At 44.1% G+C, this 20453-nt stretch overlaps 1 protein-coding gene across 1 annotated transcript in view; it reads right to left on the bottom strand.

Annotated features, from left to right (window-relative positions):
- Nucleotides 1-7981: 7981 nt before the first annotated feature.
- The window catches only part of Abhd17c (abhydrolase domain containing 17C, depalmitoylase), a 41705-nt gene continuing 29233 nt past the window's right edge, over nucleotides 7982-20453 (bottom strand). Inside the window, 2 exon segments of the mRNA XM_032893288.1 lie at nucleotides 7982-9400; nucleotides 12865-13044. Of these exon segments, the coding sequence (XP_032749179.1) occupies nucleotides 9181-9400; nucleotides 12865-13044 (400 nt within the window). The 3' untranslated portion in view covers nucleotides 7982-9180.

Raw genomic sequence — 20453 nt, 5'->3', positions numbered from 1 at the left:
GGATGCAACAAAGGATCAATATTAATATGTCTCCAACAGGTCCATAAAACAGCAGTGGAAGGAGTACTGTGAAATTTGTGCTATGAAGCTGGTATTACTTTGTGTCTAGCTTAAGCTCCATGTGACGCTGTCTTTTTTTTTTTTTTTTTTCCGGATCTGGGGACTGAACCCAGGGCCTTGCGCTTGCTAGGCAAGCACTTTACCACTGAGCTAAATCCCCAACCCCTACTTTGATACTAAAACCACATAAGGACATAGACACACACTCTGTCTCTCTGTCTCTCTGTCTCTTTGTCTCTCTCTCGTGCATGCATGCATGCACACACACACACATACACATGCACACACACACACAGAGAGAGAGAGAGAGAGAGAGAGAGAGAGAGAGAGAGAGAGAGAGAGAGAGAGAGAAACTATATAATAGTTTCCTTGATGACTATATGTGGTGACTTGGCCCATAGGGAGTGGCACTGTTAGGAGGTGTGGCCTTGTTGGAGGAAGTATGTTACTGTGGGGGAGGGCTTTGAGACCCTCCACCTAGCCACATGGGAGCCAATCTTCTCTTGTTTGCCTTCAGAATACTATGTAGAATTTTCAATTCCTCCAGCACCATGTCTACCTGAATGCTCCCATGCTTCCTGCCTTGATGATAATGGACTGAACCTCTGAGCCTGTAAGCCAGCCCCAATTAAAGGCTGACTTGGTCATGGTGTCTCTTCACAGCAATGGAAACCCTAAACAGGACACTACAAATACCAACAGTGCTGAAATATACTTGCGAAGTGAAATAAAAAAAACATCTTAAAAGATTATTTAAAAAGGTCACACAGCATTTTCATTCTGGGTGAAAAGTCAGAAAGAAAGAGAAACAGACAAGAGAGCAAGCCACTTGGGACAGAGAACGTCTGTATTAAGTGGGTGATTTACAGAGGGGCTTCAGGAAGAATCAAAGCTCCCTTCTATTTATGGGGAAGGAAGTGGAAGAGTTTCCCTTTCTGATCAGCAGTTGGCATTGCTAGAGGTACCCCGTGAGCAGTGAGCTAAAGAATGTTACCTGTTCAATAAGCATCTTGCCTGGCTGGCCATTACTTGGGTTCCACAGGGCAGGGCAGTCAAGAGTCTAGATCAGTTTTCTCAACTTTCCTAATGTTGCAACCCTTTAATACAGTTCCTCATGCTGTGGTGACTTTCAACCATAAAATTATTTTGTTGCTACTTTATACCTGTAATTTTGCTATTATGAATTGTAATATAAGTATCTGATATACAGGATATTTGATATGTGACCACTGTGAAAGGGTTGTCTGACACCAACCCTGAAAGGGGTCACAATCCACAGGTTCAGAACCACTGGCCTAGAAAAACAAAGTCTAAAAATCAAATTACTGTATCACTGTTAGAGAAATTATCACAGTTCAAACAAAACAGAGGATCTGCACAAAATGTCAGACCCTGGCTAAGACCAATGATGTAAAGGTGTCGTGATGGTCATCATTCTTTATTGTCAACTTGACTGGATTTGAGTCTCATGGGAAGTCACCTCTGGCATGTCTGTGATAGGGTTCCCAGGGAGGTTTAAATGCGGAAGGAAGACTTCCCCTAAATGTGGTGGCATCATCCTACGGTTGTGTGTGATCCTGGATGAAATAGGGAAGCAAGGAAAGAACAAGCTGGGCACCAGCCTTCCCTTCTCTCTGCTTCTCCCAGACATGGATGCCTCACACTCGGGCTTCCATACTCTCCCCACTATGATGGACTAAACCCTCAACCCTCAGCCAAAAGAAACCCACCCTTGCTTGAGCTACTTTTCATTAAAAAAAAGTCACATGACTATGTTGGGAGGCACAGAAAAAGTCCATGACTCTTCATAATGAAATCCCAAAGAACCTGGGACTAGATGGTTCGTTCATCCTGCAACATAGAAACGTGACAAGCTGACAGCCAATAATGTAATGAATGGCGTCTTAGGGTCTTATTGCTGTGAACAGACACCATGATAGGCATAAGTTTTATAAAGGACAACTTTAATTGGGGCTGGCTTACAGGTTCTGAGGTTCAGTCCATTATCATCAAGGCAGGAGCATGGCAGCATCCAGGCAGACATGGTGCAGGAGGAGCTGAGTTCTACATCTTCACCCAAAGGAAGCCAGGAACAGACTGAGCATCCTCAGGCAGCTGGGAGGAGGGTCTCCAAGCCCACCCCTACAGTGACACATCCTCCAACAAGGCTACACCTTCTAATAGTGCCACTCCCTGGCCAAGCATATGCAAACCATCATAAATGAAGAGATATTAAAAAAAACATTTCTTCTAAAATTAGGCATGAGGTAAAGGAGTTCACGACCACCACTTTCATAAGTTAGCTTTTCGTTGCTGTAAACAAAATACTTGACCAAAATAGCTTAAGAGCTAAGGTTTATCACATGGTTTAAGGGATATTGTCTACCACAGCAGGGAAAGGATGCCAACCAATGTGGCTTGGTCTCAGACGGCCGGTGCCGGAGCAGCTGCTTGGAAATGGCATCAGCCAGGAAGCGGGGAGCCTGGGCTGGAAGCGGAGTCTCAGAAGGTTCCACAGCTCCCACAAAAATCACCACCAGCTGCAAAGCACGTGCTCAGCCGCAGCCTGTGCAGCATCTTGCCTACAGATCATAACAAGGAGGCAAGACATTGTTTAGAGGTTTCAAAGAGATCAATCTTTGGCCATCTGGATCTGTGTGCTTAGAGGAAGACATCATGGTGCAGGGAGCCAATGATGGAGGAGAGCTGTTCACTTCATGGCTGACTAAGAAGCAGAAAGTGAGACAGGAAGTGACTGGGGATAATACACCCCAAGGATTGTTCCCTAGGAATCTATGTCCTTCACTGAGGCCCCACCTCCTGAAGGTTTTGTAAGATCCCAAGTTAGTGTCACCAACTGGAAATAGAGTAGTCAAACATGAGGCTGTGAGGGACATTTCCTGTACACACATGCAGACATGCGAGGCCAGGCGTATCCCAGCATGCACATGGCTGTAAGAAAAAGATTGTACTAGTCTAGTTTCCATGAGGCGTGCTTAGTGTCTTCAGGGTTACAGATGAGCAGGAGGCCCTGTGCCTTCTCTTCCCCAGGTGGTGGCTAGAGCTCTGAGAGCTGGAGAATTACCTTGTCTGTAATGTGACTAGGCCCATAATAAAAACGGGAGCAGGCTCAAGTCCCAAATTACTCGTTAAATAAGACTCTGTGTCTTAAACCGATGAAACTGGGAATTTGAGGAAAGGTCAAGTCCCAGACTCTGACAGAGGAGGACAGAATATTTTTTTTCAACCAAGAGACTTGAAAAACCACCACCTTTTGCCAAATTCTCTACGCTAGTGCCCTATTTAACATGCAGAATGGCATGTTAAAAGCGACCTCCTTTTCACTAATCTCTTGAATTTCTTACATTATTTCCAACATGTCACCGATGTTCTGGCTACACAGAAATGTGAGCAGATGAAAAGGAGGGTACTTGGGATGGTGTTCCCTCTGGAATATGGGAGGAAAGAGAGTGTGCTTGGGAGAAAGTGAACAAAATGTTTTTCTAAGGTCTTGAAGACACTTAATCTGATAGTAGAAATTTGGTTGTAAAATTTGGGAGATGGGCTAATTTTTATTATTTTGTAACATTATTTTTCTGTGTAAGGGTGTTTTGCCTGCACATGTCTGTGCACTAAGTGCATGCCTGATGCCCTCAGAGGCCAGAAGAGAGCTTCAGAACTCCTAGAATTGGAGTTCCAGACAATAGTAAGCTGACACATGGGTGCTAGAAATCAAACCATGGTCTTCTGGAAGAGCAGCAAGTGCTTTTAACCCCTGAGACGTCTCTACAGCCTAATAAATGAATGAATGATCGAATGGATGGATGGATGGATGATGGATGGATGGATGGATGGATGGATGGGTGGTGGGTGGATGGATGGATGGGTGGGTGGGTGGGTGGGTGGTGGATGGATGGATGGACGGACGGATTTGACGGACAGACGGATGGATGGATGGGTGGATGGATGGATGGGTAGTGGGTGGATGGATGGATGGATGGATGGATGGATGGATGGGATGGATGGATGGATGGATGGACAGATGGACGGACGGACGGATGGATGGATGGGTGGATGGATGGATGAATAGGAGAATCGAAGGCTCAGAGTCAGCATGGGCTAAGCCTGGGCTACATACAGCGAGGTCCTGCCTGGAGCAGCCCATCTTGGAAGTGCTAGGGTAGGTTAGATTCAAGCAGCTAACTGTCCACGTAGGTCTGCAAGCTGGGAGCCACCTCGATGTACTTTCAGACAACAGTGAACAGGGCCGGGTATAATCAAACTGGAAGCAGTGAGACGGGAAGTTCTTGGGGAGGTGAGCAACGATTATGCAGCAGTGCAGAACAGAGGCAGACAAATTAACTCAGTGTGTAGTTTTCAAAGTCTCTTCCTTCATTTTGGTTCTAAACCCAGACTCTACACTTCTGTTTAACGTGGGCACGTTTCCGTTTCTTCTCGCCTGCCAGGCATTTCTACTGAAGAACTTCATTCAATTCTTTAACTGTGCAGATATTACCATCACTTCAGAGATGCCTAGGGATTCCTTTAGGTCACAAGCTCACTACGCAGTAGGAACTCCAAGCCAGGCTGGCTGCACACAGAACTACCAGCTGTGTAATGCATTCTTCGCTCTGGGCATTCTTCACTCAGCCCTCTTACCTCCAGACACTCATTCCTTATGCACAGCCCTGATAAGCCTCCTGGGGCTCACGGAGCCTGCAAAGTAGATCCAGGCTCCTCAACCCCGACACAGCCTTTCTACAAGTATCAGCGTGTGTGTGTGTGTGTGTGTGTGTGTGTGGTGTGTATTTGGTGGTGTGTATTTCTTGAAACAGGATGTCACGAGTACTTTTTATAACTCATTACTAATAATCTGGTGGTAACTGATTTTTTTTTTTTTGGTCCATTTTTATTTGTCACCTTTGCTAGTTGTTTTTTGTCAACTGGACACAAATCCAGACATAAATGGGAAGACAGAGTTCTAATTGAAAAAAAAAATAGCTTCCAAAAGATTGGCTTGTAAGCAAGCTATAGTTATTGCCTTGATTAGTGACTGATATGGGAGAACTCATACACTTGTACCATCCTTGGCCTGGTGGTCCTGCAGTCTGTAAGAAGGCAGGTTGAGCAAGCCATGGAGAGCAAGCCAGTAGTAGCACTCCTTCATGGCCTCTGTATCGGTTCCTGCCTTGGTTCTCCTCAGTAGACTGTGACTCAAGATATACAAACTAAATAAATCACTTCTTCTCCAAGTTGCTTTTGTCCAAAGAGTTTTATCACAGTGATAGAAATCCTAAGCCATCATTTTTATGAATCTTACAACTTTGTGCAATCGCCTTTAAGTTTGTTGAAGTCTCTTTCCATTACCAGGCTTAACCCATGGTTAGAATTCCAGGCCTTACACTGTAGTGTTGATGGCAACATTAATCCTTGACAACAGAGCAGACAACTTGAACAAAACCAATATATGCCAACCACAGACCTAAGTTTTTGGTTCTTTTCAATTAATTAAAAAACAATGGTGGTGCATACGTGAGTCTCAACTCAGGTAGGATGAATTTGTTGGCATTTTAAGGCCAGCCTGGTCTACTGGATAAGACGCTGCCAAAATAAGAAATCATCCTTCCATACCAACTTTATTAAGATTCCAAGCAAGAAGTGAAGTTTAAGTTATTATTGCTGGACAAATATATAGGTCAGTAGTAGAGCATTTGTCTAGTATGTTCAAAATCCTGGGCCTGATCCCCAAACCATTGTTTGCTTTTGAGATTTTGCTTTACTTATTAACAAGTATTTGCATTTTGTTTATGTAATCAGAATAAGAGCAGCTTGATCATGCTAGGTTACCTTGATAGAATGCCTAATGTTTCACTCCACACATTTGCTTCTGCATGGGAGCGCTATTCTGGTCTCTGTTAAGTACGTCTCTGCTTGAATTCATTGTTCCCCTTAACGATGTGAAAGACTATCTGGGTGAACTGCTGGGGCCTTGGAGAGAGTTTTCCGTTTTTACCAGTTCTTCCACTGTTATCAGCACGTTCTTCAGGAAGCTACCTCTCAATTGAGTGTCTCTGCTGTGAGACGGCCTTTGCATCCCAGTCTGTTGCAGGCTAGAAAAGCTGTCCCCAGGTCTCTGAAACTGTCCTCAGGAGCAGACTAGCCACTAGGCTAGAGGCTTTCAAGTTGAACTTAATGCTCCTGGCTTTGTTCTCTGACACAGCACACATCTGTGGTTCCTTCTCTCTAGGCTCAGAAGTCTGTGAACTCCACACTCCCCTGCTAACCTCCAAGAGTTAGGGAACTGTACCTCAAAGGGTGTCTTGACAATTCATCAGCCCTTCCAAGCTTCAAATGGTTCTCAGAGCCTATACTGTTTTAAGAATGATTTTATTTGGACAGAAAATACCTTTTCTGAGACCACAACCACCTTACTCTCCAGTTTGCAAAGAATATGACAAAGCAGTGCTTTACCTTAGGATGTGAGGGTTTTTCTGACTGATCTGTACCACTGACTGGGGGTTAGATGAGAACAGTGCCCATGGGCTCAGTTGTTTGTGTGACTGAACACTTGTTCCTCAGTTGGTGGAACTGTTTGGGAAGGATTAGCAGAAGGCCCTGGAGGAATGAATGCCACAAACAGTGGGATTTGAGGTTTTAAAAGCCCACCCCAGGCCCAGTTAACTACCCTTCTACTTTTTGGTTGTTGATTAGATATAAGCCCTCAGCTACAGTACTGTGCCTGCTTGCTGTCCTGCTCCCCACTATGATGGTCATGGACGAACTCTCTGAACCTGTAAGTCCCTAATTAAATGCTTTTAAAAGTTTCCCTTGGTTATTCGTGTCATTACAGCAACAGAAAAGTAACTGACTTCTCTATTAGGGATACTAATCATCAGAATGAGAGAGACCTTGGTCACAGTGCCTGACTCTGAATGTGATTTCTAAGCCTGGCTTTGTGTTGGAAAGCACAAATCATATATTAGAAATAACCCACCCAATATCTAGTCTATAAAGAGATTTTTTTCATTGCCTCATGATTTCTTTTGTTAACCATAGAGAAAGACAATTTAAATCTCCCAGACACTTCTGCAACTACAGGAAATCTGGTGGGCATCCGTCAAAGTAGTGGTGGTGCAACTCAGGAGGGAGCCTACAGTCAGTGTGACCAAGTCTCAGGGGTTCAACACCCCACCCCCACCAGAATTCCATTCTTTTGAGCCATGCTCAGAAGGGTGCTACTCCCGTGCCACACATCCCCTGGCTCTGAGAAAAGTGTGAGTTGCACTGAACGAATATTAAGCAGTAGTAAAGAAACAGGCCTCTCAGTTTCTATCTGTCATGGTGCAGTTTCCTATTTGTTCATAACAACTGCTGAAATTTAGATGCTGGACTTGGTGACTCACTCAGTTGTGTAGTAGGTGAAACAAGAGAGGCGAGAGTATTAAAGATCCAAGCACCATCAACAAACAGGATGAGAAGTCAGATGCTTAGACCCCTCGGTTAGCTTCTCTTCAACAGGCCTCTGGGGTGTTTCTCCCATCTGGTGTGCCATGTGGGGCAATCACCACATCCTCTTAAAGTGCGATTAGGAAAGGCTGTGCTAAGAGCTGAAAGCTGGTATCCTTTCTCTGGAAAGGTGATCAAAGGCTGAAAAGACCCTAGGTCACTGTCATGACTCACCCTTCACAGAGAACTGGTTCTCTGTGTTCTCCCGGCCGAGTACCTCAAGAGTACTGTCAGCTCTGTGAATCTGAAACAGTCCTACTGCACGTCCCACTTAGGGACCATCTATGTCTCCTGCTGCTCCGTGTCTCAGCTTCCAACAGTGACACCCCAAGGATCCCCTCGAGTCGAGAGGAATGGTACGTTCTCACTGTTTCTTTTGATGGCGGATGAAGGAAGGAGCACATAAGCCCACGTGTTCTGATCCATGCGTCCTTTATTCCATTACCAACCACCGTGCCGCATCCAGGCAACAGCACACAAACTGGCAACCAACGCAATCCAGTTGTACAACGATCTGAGGCTTACAGTACATTTAAGGCTTTTAAATTTGAAAAAAGAAAACTAAAATAAGACCAAACAACCCCAAACCCAATCCCGCAACCAATACAAGTAGTGTAGTGATTTAAACATCTCGTTTCTGATGTTCACCTGGCACAACTCCAGTGTCAAAACCCAAAGAACTCCTAAACTAAGAGATCAGCTTAGGGTAATTTAATTACCTAAATTCTTCAAAGCAGAAACTTGGAATTTTTTGTCTTGGAAATGTTATAAAAATTTTAATAGCAAAACATAGGAATAAAAACATATTAACAAAATGTATTCAATCATTTACAATACAAACAAGGAATCTGCAGTCTGTTGTTGTAGCCTGACAAAAGAAATGTATCCATTAAGAATTTGTGCACAATGTAATTGCAAATATGTACAGGGCTTTAAGAAAGCCGACAAGGAGGACTTTACAGAAGGACAGTCGGCCAGGCTCTATTAGACCAGACAATCAAAATATTAAAACTCTTGGCTAGTAATAAATTTACACTTAAAAAAACCCCAGTTTCCTGTTTAAGAATATTCCAGTTGTATTTAAATGGTAACAGTTGATGAAGCTGTTAGTGATAGTTCCAGGAAATCATTCTTCATGTGTGGGAAAGACTTGTGTGTTAACACGAGTTAATGGAGGATTTCTCACAGTTTTCCAGTTACACTACCACAGCTTCACAAAGGAATCGCACCCTTGGCACCAGGGCTGAAAGCGCCTCAGGTCAAACACCGGCACATGGGTGAGACGGTGATCCTGCACCGGTGGGTGGGGGGAATCAGAGGTGACAGCGAGGGAGACAGACTTGATCACACTTTAGTCTACAGCCCTGGGAAACAGCCCTCATGGTCAACTCTCGTTCCCACTCCTGCAAGGTCTTGCAGCTGAGAATCCAGCTGCTCAGCCTAATGGAAGGTGGAGATTAGGTACAAAAGACAGACTGTGTTAGCTCTTTAAGGAGAACACCCAAAGGCTGGGCCCTTCTCTGTGGTTATTAGGTATCACTGTTAAATCCAGTCAAAGCGTGTGCAAACAAGGATCCTCGCTTCACAGTAATGAGGTAAGGTTGGCCGCCATCTTCAGGAGTTGGGAAGCTCGTGAGATATGAACTGTTTTAGTCGTTCTAGGTACTGTGCATAGAGCTCTATATCATTGTGCCCAGCCCCCTCAACCCACAGGGGCTCTACAGCACGGGGACAGCGCTCATACATCGCCAAGCCATGCGAGAAATCGATGACCTCATCCTCGGTACCGTGAATGACCAACACAGGAGAGGTGACTTTAGATATCTTGTCAATGCTGCAAGAAAGAAGTGGGAGGGGAGAAAAGGACTCCTTTAGTCACACTCACAGAAGAGCTGCCCTGACAAGCCCATTAACACCACAGTTGGACATCACAGAGCTCTGCCATGCCCTCATAGCTAAAAGTGATGCCCACTACAGGTGATAAGCTCACGCTGACATACCGTAACGGCTTAGCTTTCTTTCCCATTGTTTTTCTAATACGTTTTTCCTTAACTTTTTTTTTTTTTTAAATTTAGAATCATTTAGGATTTATGGCAAAGAAAGCTATACCAATTCCCAACTCACTTCCTATCTCCTAACTCCTAATTCATTTCCTATTGAGCTAATAGCAGCCATTACCATAATATTTGTCAAAACCAAGAAACCAACTTTAGTATATACCTATTAGCTAAAACCTCCCACTTCTAGTTAGGTTTCACTTGTTTTTCCACAAATGTCTCTTTCCTATTCCAACATCCCATCAAGAATACTATATTGCATTTAGCAATTTTTTTAAAAGTAGTTTTATTAAAAACAACTAAAACCATACGACTAGCAAAAACAATAACTAGTATTTTTTAATTTGTATTTTGAGAAAACTTTAAAATATAAACAAGCAAGCACTTGATATATCTGAATGAATAGCTCTGTAAAGTGGGACTGGATACTCTTCCTGAAGAAGCAAGCCCAGGCTGGACAGGTGGCTCGGTGGTTGATAGCACTGGTTGCTCTTGTAGGGGACCCAGGTTCAACTTCCAGCATCCACATGAGACTAACCACCATCAGTAACTCCAGTACCAAGGGATCTGATGCCCTCTTTTGGTATTTTTGGGTACCAACCACACATGTGGTACACATACATGGAGGCAAAACACACTCGCAAATATAAAATATTTTTAAAAACTTTTTAAATAAGTCTCATTTCATAAAAGCAGAGAACTCTTTGATTAAAAAAAAAGCACCATCAAAAGCTTCATGTGATGCTTAGATTTTATTCCAACTGTTTATAAAAACGAAGTCCATTCTCACAGATGACTTCTCATGGATCTGTGCTTTAGGTTCTGAAAATAAGTCCCAGGGAGGAGCTGAAAGGGCCACTAGCATGTGTCGGGCTGGGTGAATGGGTGACTGCTCTGATGGGGTGATGGTCCTTTAAGCCATGAATAAACGTCTCTTTCCATCTGTCCTTCTGCCCGAGAAGACCAGCTTGCTGCTGACTCTTTTCTAGTTGATCCTCATCAGGATTGTAGCAGGACACAAATGGGTGCTATTTGTGGGAGTTTTTCTGATAAAGTTAACAGCTCACATCCATTATAGCAGAGCACTCTGCACAGTCCACATGAAATCTCATCTAATTCACATGAAAAAGAACCCATGAGGAACTGTCTTCTGTTTCATCAGGGAGGGAACTGAAGCTCAGAGAGATTATAAAATAACAGGCACCAGGCCAGGGAGATAATAAAGAGAGCTAACATCCGTTACACATTCCAAAGGTCTACAAGTGACTGTCAGTCTTTATGAACAACTCACAAAGCTGCCAACTGCTTAAAGGCACCCCAGAAAGACTGCAAAACCCCAGCAGCCACAGGACCTGTGAAGATCAGAGCCTCTGTGGTCATGTGCAGTTTTGCAGACCAGGAATTGTACCAGAACCTTACTCTTCCCCTGGATTTAATTTTCAAGTGTCTCCCTTTATAAGCCGTCAATTACACTCAATTAAAAACTGTGTTTACTCAACAGTTAGGACAGGCCTGAGACTATATCTCATGCTGCTATTTATGGAAATCTCTTACTGTCTGCAAAGGGCATCTGAAGTTGAAAGCCTCTGTCCATCCCTATTTGTGCAGGCGGAGAAGAACCAACACTGAAGCATGACCAGGACTCAGTCTCTCTCTTTTTAACATAGAAGGAACCATGAAAGCCGACTTCTCTTTAAGAAAGACAGCACTCTGCCATTTGACAGCAAGGGCACCATATAGAAAATGTTGCCAAATCCAATTAATGATGAAAGCCAGTGGAGCCATTAATGGCTTGAAATCTAGTCCATCAATAATTTAGGGAGCAGTGGCCTCTTTTGTCTCCAACCTTACGAAGCCAGTGATGTCACTGCTTTTGGCCTGATCTGTAAAGAGTACAGTAACTGGATCAACTTTTCAAAGCTGCTGGGAAGGCTAACTGGAGGGTCAGCCTTCAATGCCTGGTAAATCAGACAAACAGCATTTGTTGTTGGTTTGTTATTAATTAATAAAGTACAATTAGTTACAAGGGAATTAGTTTCAATGGCTGCATTTTAAGATATAAGCTAATCTCATCGTTCTGTTGCCAGGGTAACGCCTGGAACTGCTTCCCACAAACATGCAAAGCATGTCTTTAAACAAACTGACTCTCATTACCAATTCAGCACAAATAAGGCCACATTTGCCAGGCATGTCAACCCTACTTAGCATTCGCAGCCATGCCACAGAAATGCAGTGTCCCGTTCCCAGGCAGAGTTTCAGTGAAGCCCGGTACAAGCTACACAAGTTGAGAATCAGATGCTAACAAAGGTCTCTTCCTGTGAAATGAGACACTGGAACACAACACCATGCAGCCAAATGCTGTATGTTCTTCTCCAACGAGAGCAGAACAGTGGCAATTAATAGGTCAACCCAAATCTTCAGAGCATGCATTACTCCTGCTGACGCTTTTCCTGGAAAGCACAATACAGGCTGGCTGGCTTCTGCAAGGCACTGCAGGAAAAACCTAGGGGGCCAATACTTTAAAAATCCTTCTCACATTATCACTTAAAAATCAAAAACAAAACAATTAGTCAAGAAGGAACTTGCAAAGCAAACACTTTGTTCACAGTATTGTATTTCTTCGTTCTCCCTTCCATTAGGAGGAGCTAGAGAACAGCAGGGGTCAGCTAGCGGAGGGCCTTAGGATAACCAACACTGAGTCTTACCTTCTCCCAGGGCAGGGTATCTCTGCAGGGACAACCTAAAAGTCTAAGATCAGGAAGAAGGGTGGCTGTTTCAACCATTCCCAGGGCTACCTTTCTCTTCTTTTCACAAGAATTACAGTGTCACTTTCTCCTCACCCATATTCTCTGACTGAAAAAGAAGTTTCTTCCGTGTGCTTGTTTTTAGTTCAGAGTCTATACCAGAGCTAATTGCTTCCTGATACCTCTTGTGAATAGCTCTTGAGTAATTGAGCAATACAGGTCCCTCTGAATAAATGAATACTGAACTGGAAGTTCCTTCAGGACATGCTGTATGTTACAGGTGAATCAATTAGTCCTGGGTACTGGCACACTCAAGGGCCTTATCCATCATCTGGAGACTTCCTAATGCATAGCCAGCCCTGAAGGCTGAAATCTTACATTTGTCTTATATCCACAGTGATGCCCAGGGGCCTGGCACAGAGGGGTGTGCAACCAACATTTAGACATTGATATGGACTCTGAACACTGGTCAACTTCTCACTTGTCCATAAGCTCACCTGGGGAAAGCATCAAAGCAGTATGTTTTCCTGGTATCCGGAAAAGCAACACGCAATCCAGACATCAGAGGGGAATGGAGGATGACGGCTGCACACTCATACCGCGAGGCCAGGTCCACAGTGGGGACAGTGCCAATGCTCTGTCCGTAGAGGATAATGTTCTCAGGACTCACACCATACCTGGAGAAAACAGAGGTTATACAACATTGGCTAACAAGTGTGCGTAGGGAGAGCACAACATTACTTTAAGCCCACAAAACTCCCACATGTATTAGCTTAAAACTGCTATCATCTATCGTGTATGGTTTAGCTTAAAATGAACATTAATTTTATAAAATCAAACAGAGGCCTATTTCAGGATTAAATGACTACAGATCTGACTTTACAACATTTGTAAAAACATGACTATGATCTTGTTCCTGGCTACTCACCTAACAAGTGCATTGTTTCCTTTAGTTAAGGTTTCACTAGGACTTACACTTCCTGCTATTCCTTCTCATAGTCATGCTTGCGAAGTCAAAAAGTAAAAACAAGGCATGGCAAACAACTCTTCAAGTCAAGTTTTAATGATATGAAAGACATTTATAGAACAGTTCACTAAAATATAACTAATTTGAAAGCAACCACATCTTTTTTAGCCTCTTCTTGGGGCTAAATGTTTCCAAGATTTTCAATCCAGCAGTGGTCTGATCTGCCTCTGTAAAGGTTCTGGTTGGGTAAATATCATATGTAGAACAGGACTTCCCAGCCTCCTGGCAGCTCCAGCCAAGGGCAGATATTAGCCAACAAGCACTAGGTGTAGCTTTGAAGTGAAAAGCGATGACAGGTGAAGGTGTGAAAGAATGCTACACTCTCCTACGAGGTAGAACACATCAGGAGACAGACAGAAACTACATCCCCTATTAGCCTACAAGAAACATTAACGGACAGAGAGAGCTCAACGAATAAAAATGCTCACTGGGAACCTATCCCTAGGACTCACAATGGGAGGAGAGAACCTATTTCTGAGTTTGCCTCTGACTTACGCATGTGCAACATGGCACAGACATAGACATGCAATAGCACATGAAGATACACATTAAAGCAGTGAATAGTTATTTTATATCCAAAAGACTGAGGAAAATTAGATTGACAACTTCAAGGTACAGTGTGCCATTTAATCCTTCCGGTCATCTTGGCTGAGTCTAAAATCCTCTAGGAAAGCCTAGTATCTCTGAACGGGTGCACGTTCTGCAGAAGCTCTAGCCTAAGAGGGCGTCATTCCATGGGCTGGGGTCTTGGAAGAACAGAATTCTAGGTGAAAGAATCCATCTCTCTGCTCCCTGCTGACTGCAGAGCCTGCACCTCCTGCTCTTGCTGTCATGCCCTGACCGCACTGTGCTCAGACTGCAAGCCAGCATAAAACCTACCCCTCCTCAAGTTGTTTTGCTACTTTTGTCACAGCAATGAGAAGTGGAATTCAGATGACAAGACTGAATAGTAGAGTGTGTTACATGTTGAAGGAGTACACTGTGCTATAGAAACTTGGGGGAACAATCTGGCAATCTGACCTTATCTGGTCACACTTAGATACCACGTGTAAAGTACTAAGCTCTCGGAAATGAACTGTCACTGCATGCTGCTCTCTGACAGCAACTCTGTTTCTGTTAGCTTGAGGAGATACTGAAAAAGAAACACTTGAATCCCTCCAGTCAGGACAGTGAGGATGGGACAGGGAAGGGTCTCATCTGGGAAGAAGTGTCACCTGCACAGGGTGCAGAGCAGCAACAGCATGTGTCTAATTACAGCATCCATCTTGTTGGTCATTAAGCTGGACATCTGCCAGCTTTATGATCCTCTCAAACTGGAGTTTAGACAGTTGTTAGTAGTCATGTGGGTGCTGGGAACTACACCCATTATTCTGAAACACTGAGGCATCTCTCCAGTCTCTAAAAAGGTCACCTTTAAACAAAACATGAAGCCCATAAATAGGAACTGTAGAAAAGCTAGTATCAGAATGTTCAACAAAAGCAGCCTACAAAAATAAAGCAGTGTTCCTTTAAACCTTAAATATAAGGAAAGGGACCTTGTGAGCAGAATGTGAAATGGTAATTATGGTGTACTTTCAAATTCTGGGAAAATTCAATGATTTTTCCCCCTTTTTTCATACCTTATTCAGCCTACAGAATGAAATCTATGGTGCTTCTTTGGGAAACAAAGACTCAGAGTCCATTCTATCTGAGGACATGGAAATCAAGATGCAGGCAGGAAAAAGAGCTTGTTTTGTTTTGTTTTTAAATATCAAGGGGCAACAGTCTGCTACAGACTCACAGAAGAACATGGAAGGAGCTCAGGGCAAACTGGGGCAGCTGCTGTACCTAGTACCACAGAGTCAGTCAGCAGAGGACCTGGGAAGTGGGCATGAATGGAGAGGAGAGGTCCAAAACAGCAAACATAAGAAGCGAACCTAGGCACCAGGAAGAGACACCAGGAGGAGTGTATCCAAAGGTCAGGCCACTTGGCGCCTGCTGAGTCGTGATCTGGCACCATCGGCTTGAGAATGAGAAAGAACATGTCTAGCAAACCAAGATGAAAGTTGTGAAAAACAAACAAACTGGTAATAGGCTGGACAAGTTCTCAGGACTCAAAGGAGCCAATGACTCAGAAAGCCACTCTACGGAGACCTGGGAGCTCACTGCAGCTGTCAGTGAGGAAGGTGCTGAGTCAGCACTCACTGCTGGTTCCACATCTCTGTAAAAACGTTCCCCTGGGACAGGGTTTCACACTAGCTACATTTCTTTTTCCCTCTGGGTCTTCCTTCTGCTTCCTTGCTCATGCCTCTTTCCTCTCAGGAATCCTACAGCCTCTATTCTCAGCCTTTTCTAGAATCTCTTCATAATTATTTTCATGTAGAACTCTCCAGTGTCAGCTTCCAACAGTAGGAGATGTATCACAGCTGTGCAACATCTATTTGCTGGAGAGATGAGTAGATAAGCCTGACTTTTCGCCCCTCTTTGTGCTGCTATTTTCTTCTGAGCTTTCAGCACCTCACACACAGCACCTCCCCAGGGTGACTCTTCATACCGATTTCCTCATCTTAACATTTCTATTTCTCACCCATCCCATACCTCTCACCCATGGGCTGGGATCCAGAAGGAATTTCTTAATTTATCTCCCCTTTCTACTGCACACCCTCTTAGTCACTAAGTCCAACCCATTCCCGTGTCTGAGGTGTTTGCAGACTGACTGCCTATACGAGCAGCAGAGGTGCTGCTCTGCTGGTGGGTACACATAGTAGCATCCTGTGGGCAACTAACCAGAGGTGTCCTGACAAGACAAATGTACTTCCAAGCCTAGGTGTGCTTTCACGGTAATGCGAGTTTCTGCTGTAAGAATCTGGGGTCTGTTCCCAGAGGTTATTCTGGAGATCTTACTGGCACTGCCTAATTCCCCAGGGCATTCAGATTGCTGACTTCTAATCTGTCCCATTCTTTCTGTGAGTCATTTCATGAGTATGGGGAAGCAGGTGTCCTAGTTTCAAGTCCCCTGCTTCCCTGACTCATGCTAATGATAAACAGCTCTACCAGCCTGCCAGCTTCCACCCTGGCCTTGCCCTCTGCCCAGGGCAGAACTCAGATATCACCTGCACCTGACAAGTGACTGTGTCAGACCTCTATGCTTCTCCCAGTTGACTTACTCCCAGTCCTATCTACATGGACTTTCACACTGCTCATTCCGGTCCACGTCTCATGTTCTCAGTACGTAACATACCTTGTGGAAACAAAACATGCCAAAACACCTTTAATCATGTTACTTTCTAATCAAACCCTTCAGCAAATCAGTACATTCAAGCCATCATCCCAAAGAGGAACCCACACCCGACCCAGATAACTATTCCAACATTTTCTCTCCAACTGGTCCTTCTGCCATGGACTGCTGACTTTCTTGTTGATTATAACACCCTCTTCCTGAAAGCCCTCACTGTTCTTCATCACTGCAAACCACTGGGCCCTGCAGACCTCTTCAAATTCCTCCCAGTTCCGCCTACTTCCCATGCTTCCTAATGTCTCTAGTCCACCTGCAGTATCATTTTGCCCAAGTTATTTATTTGTGTTCATTTGTGAAGTGGGGTGAGGGGCACGTGATAAGCCATTCTGCTGTAAGCCTGCACTGCTTTGAGAGTGTAAACCTATGACCTTAAGTTACACCTTTAGGAAAGTCAAGGACACCCATGTCCAGGGATGAGTTGGGGGTATTTCCAGCTTTGAACTAAAAGTGATCATAGCCAAAGGCTACTTACTTGAACTAGATACAGAAACACACAAACTATTTAACTAACTATCTAACTAACTCCCCCACCTCTACACACACACACACACACACACACACACACACACACACACACACACACAGAGGGAGTGGGTGGGATGAGACACTACCTACCTCTTTTGTTTGTCTGTTTTAGATAAGATTATCTTTGGCCTGGGACTTGCCAAGTGGCCCACCTATCACTATCTCTCTGCCTCTGGGATTACATGTGCGCACCAACACGCCTGTTTTCTTTTCACATGGGTTCTAAAGATCAAATTCAGGTCCAACAAAGAGTCATTTCTCTAGACCAAAGGCTATTTTCTTAAAGCTAAATTCCATGCATACTTAATATTCCTATGATGTAAGAGTCACTGAAAAGTCTGACATTTCCTTGGACATGTTGGACAGGAGCAGAATCTCTGATTTGCAAGGGGGACAGGGAAAATGGAAGTCACATTAATATCCAGTAAGTATATGAATATTGGTCTTACAGGTAAGTCCTAAGGTTTTCTTAAAACAACGCTCAGTCTCAGAGTCAGTGTATGAGGGAACCATGGCCCTGGGTACTACTCTCTAATCAACAGCCTAGTGTGCAGTCACGCCCTTGCACATCAGCCTCTCCCACTGTAGTTTTGTAACCTAAGCTCTACGAAGTTCAGGAGTGGTCTGGAGCCAGAGGCACCAGGACCCTCTCTGAATCAACAGATGTTGGGCTGGTCAGAAGACCTACTCCAGAGGCTGAGAGTGTCAAGTCCCTGTCCCATGGGAATCATTTCCTATGAGGTAAAGTCATTTGTTTTTGTTTCAGCATAAGGCTTTCTTCTCTGTGTACAACAGAACACAAGCCCAGCCTCCCTGAGACACCCCCATCCTGTGTGAGTTAATGGACCTTGACTTTGTCCTTTGTCAAAAGCTTCCTCGTTTATCTTCAGACGTGTGCTTGGCACAGTTCCGCTGACTTTGAAGTCAACATTTTAAATATTTCAGGGCTAGAATTCCTAGGGGAAATTTCTTAAGTCATAGGATGAAGATAAATAGACAAGGTAGCAGGGATGTAACTGAAGGATGAGGTTGGAGAGTAAGGAGAAGCCCTTGTCTACTGTGGGTCAAAACTGCAGAGCAGAACAGCTGAGGGAAGCAGGTGCACAAACAGGCCAGACGCAGCCAGGGTAGGTCCTCTGCACAGGGTAGGGGTCTTTCTCAGCACAGAAAACCTAACCAACACAAGCTTTATATTTTATGTATGAGGAAGAGGAGAAAAAACACCTACCACATAAAGCACAGTGATTTCCTTCCCCTTTCTCTCTCACGGTGCACCCTTGTATGTCTGGAGAGGGTTTTCAGCAATAGACCAGCCCAAGCCCCATGCGCTGGCTGCCCCAGGTGTTTACTCTAGTGATAAACAGAAACACTCGAGAATCTGACACATGGTACCACTTTAGAAAGTAAAAGATGTACAGGTTACTGCCATGAGCTATGTTTCTTTTCCCTCTAGCTTTAGTTAATTTAGTTGAAAGGGACATTTACTTTTTGCAAACTGTAAAGCTTTAAGAATGTGAGCACAGTCAGGCATGGTGGGCCGCATCTCTGATCCCAGCACTTGGGACGCAGAGGCAGGCAGATCTGACAGCCAGAGTTACACAAAAAAAACTTCTCAGGATTAGCTATAAGAAAAACAAAACAAAACAAACAAACAAGAAAGAAGTGAGCACAACCATGTTCCCTCCATACTGGTTATAAAATCGAACAGGCCACATAAACTTCGAAAAGTAGCCTTACTGGATCCAGGTTACAAGGGGTGGGGGATGAACTATGTGCTTGAGTCACATGTCTTTGGGGAAATAAAAAGTAAACAGATTCAAACTGAGGACAGATAGAAACCCAGGTACAAATGAAGGCAAAATGAGCAATAGAGCTGGCAGGTTTAGTCTAAAAACAGGGTAGAAAGGATGGGTACTGGCGGGTGGGGAAAGCTCCAGGAATAAAGAAGGCACGTAGGCAGGAAGAAGCAGTCAGATGAGGCAAGGTTAGAATGAGCTCTCCCCTCCCCCAGGACAGGGCCTCAGATGGGGAGGGAAGGCAGCTCACACAGGGACCTAGGGGTGTAGAAGGATGCTACTGGAAATTATAGAAGATTAAGCATGGGAGAGGACTTGGGGGGTCAGGCACAAGATACCCGGAACATGGAGCTTGGTTGTAAGCTGTGGTCTGGAGAAGGCCATGGGTAGAAGACAGCCTCTTACATGGGTGTGTAGAACACAGGAAGGAACAAGGAAGGGTTTAAAAAGGGGGGGAGGGGTGTCAAATTACACTAGAGGGAAGGGCTCCTGAGAAAACTGGCTAAATTGAGGAGTTGTAAAAGAGATCGGCTATATCTTGTTAGAATTGTGTTTGCTTCAGTAGGAAGTTCCATTTGGGAATATACTGAATTTCAGGAAACTATGGAATACCGGCACAAAATACGGGTACACAAAAGTCAACCTGTTGCATGACATTATCTTCCAAGTGAGAAATTATTACAATCTCCATGAGTTCAACTGTGCCTATGGGGCACAAACTTTCCAGTGTGGCTGCTTCAAAGCCATCAATGCCCCTGCCTATAGCCCCTCCTCCACTCCTCTGTAACTAAATCTAATAAACTCATTGGTTACTCAGAGTGAACTCTGGTAGGATCCTAACCTAGTTTGTCACTGGGAACTCAGATGGAAGAGTAGACAATGCTTAGCACCAGCCCACACAAGGAACTTTGGTGACACAACTTCTCAGGATTAGCTATAAGGAACAATCTTCTCCTTATACACGGTCTGATATATATGCCAGAAAGACCAATCTTGAGTGCAAAGTTCTCCTTATCCTATCTTCTGCAACAATGTAGAAGATGCCTGGCTGGAAAGGCAGCCCAGTGCATGTCTGTGTATGTGAACACAAACTCAGCTCATCCTGTGTATCAGAAGATGTGCACACAACCCTTGTGGGATGTTCAAGCCTCTCATAAAAACAGTGTAATGCTTGTATATAACCTATGCATACCACCATACTTTAAATCATATCTGTACGGTTTACAATACCTAACTATATTGTTTATGGTATAATGACAAAAAAAAGAAAAGCCTACATGTTCAGTACAAGTATAGCCACAGCAGGACTAACTACAGTCCACAGTGCTCAATGGGGGCTACAGGAAACAGTCCTGAGAGGCAGGACATACATGCACACATATTACTCTGCTCATATGGATTTAGTATGTTACTCAACAAATATCAAATTCAAGCTTTGCTTTTGGGAACTTTCTAGACTCT

The sequence above is a fragment of the Rattus rattus genome, chromosome 2 (assembly GCF_011064425.1).
Source record: "Rattus rattus isolate New Zealand chromosome 2, Rrattus_CSIRO_v1, whole genome shotgun sequence".
Lineage (NCBI taxonomy): Eukaryota > Metazoa > Chordata > Mammalia > Rodentia > Muridae > Rattus > Rattus rattus.
This window is presented reverse-complemented; position numbering and strand designations above follow the sequence as displayed.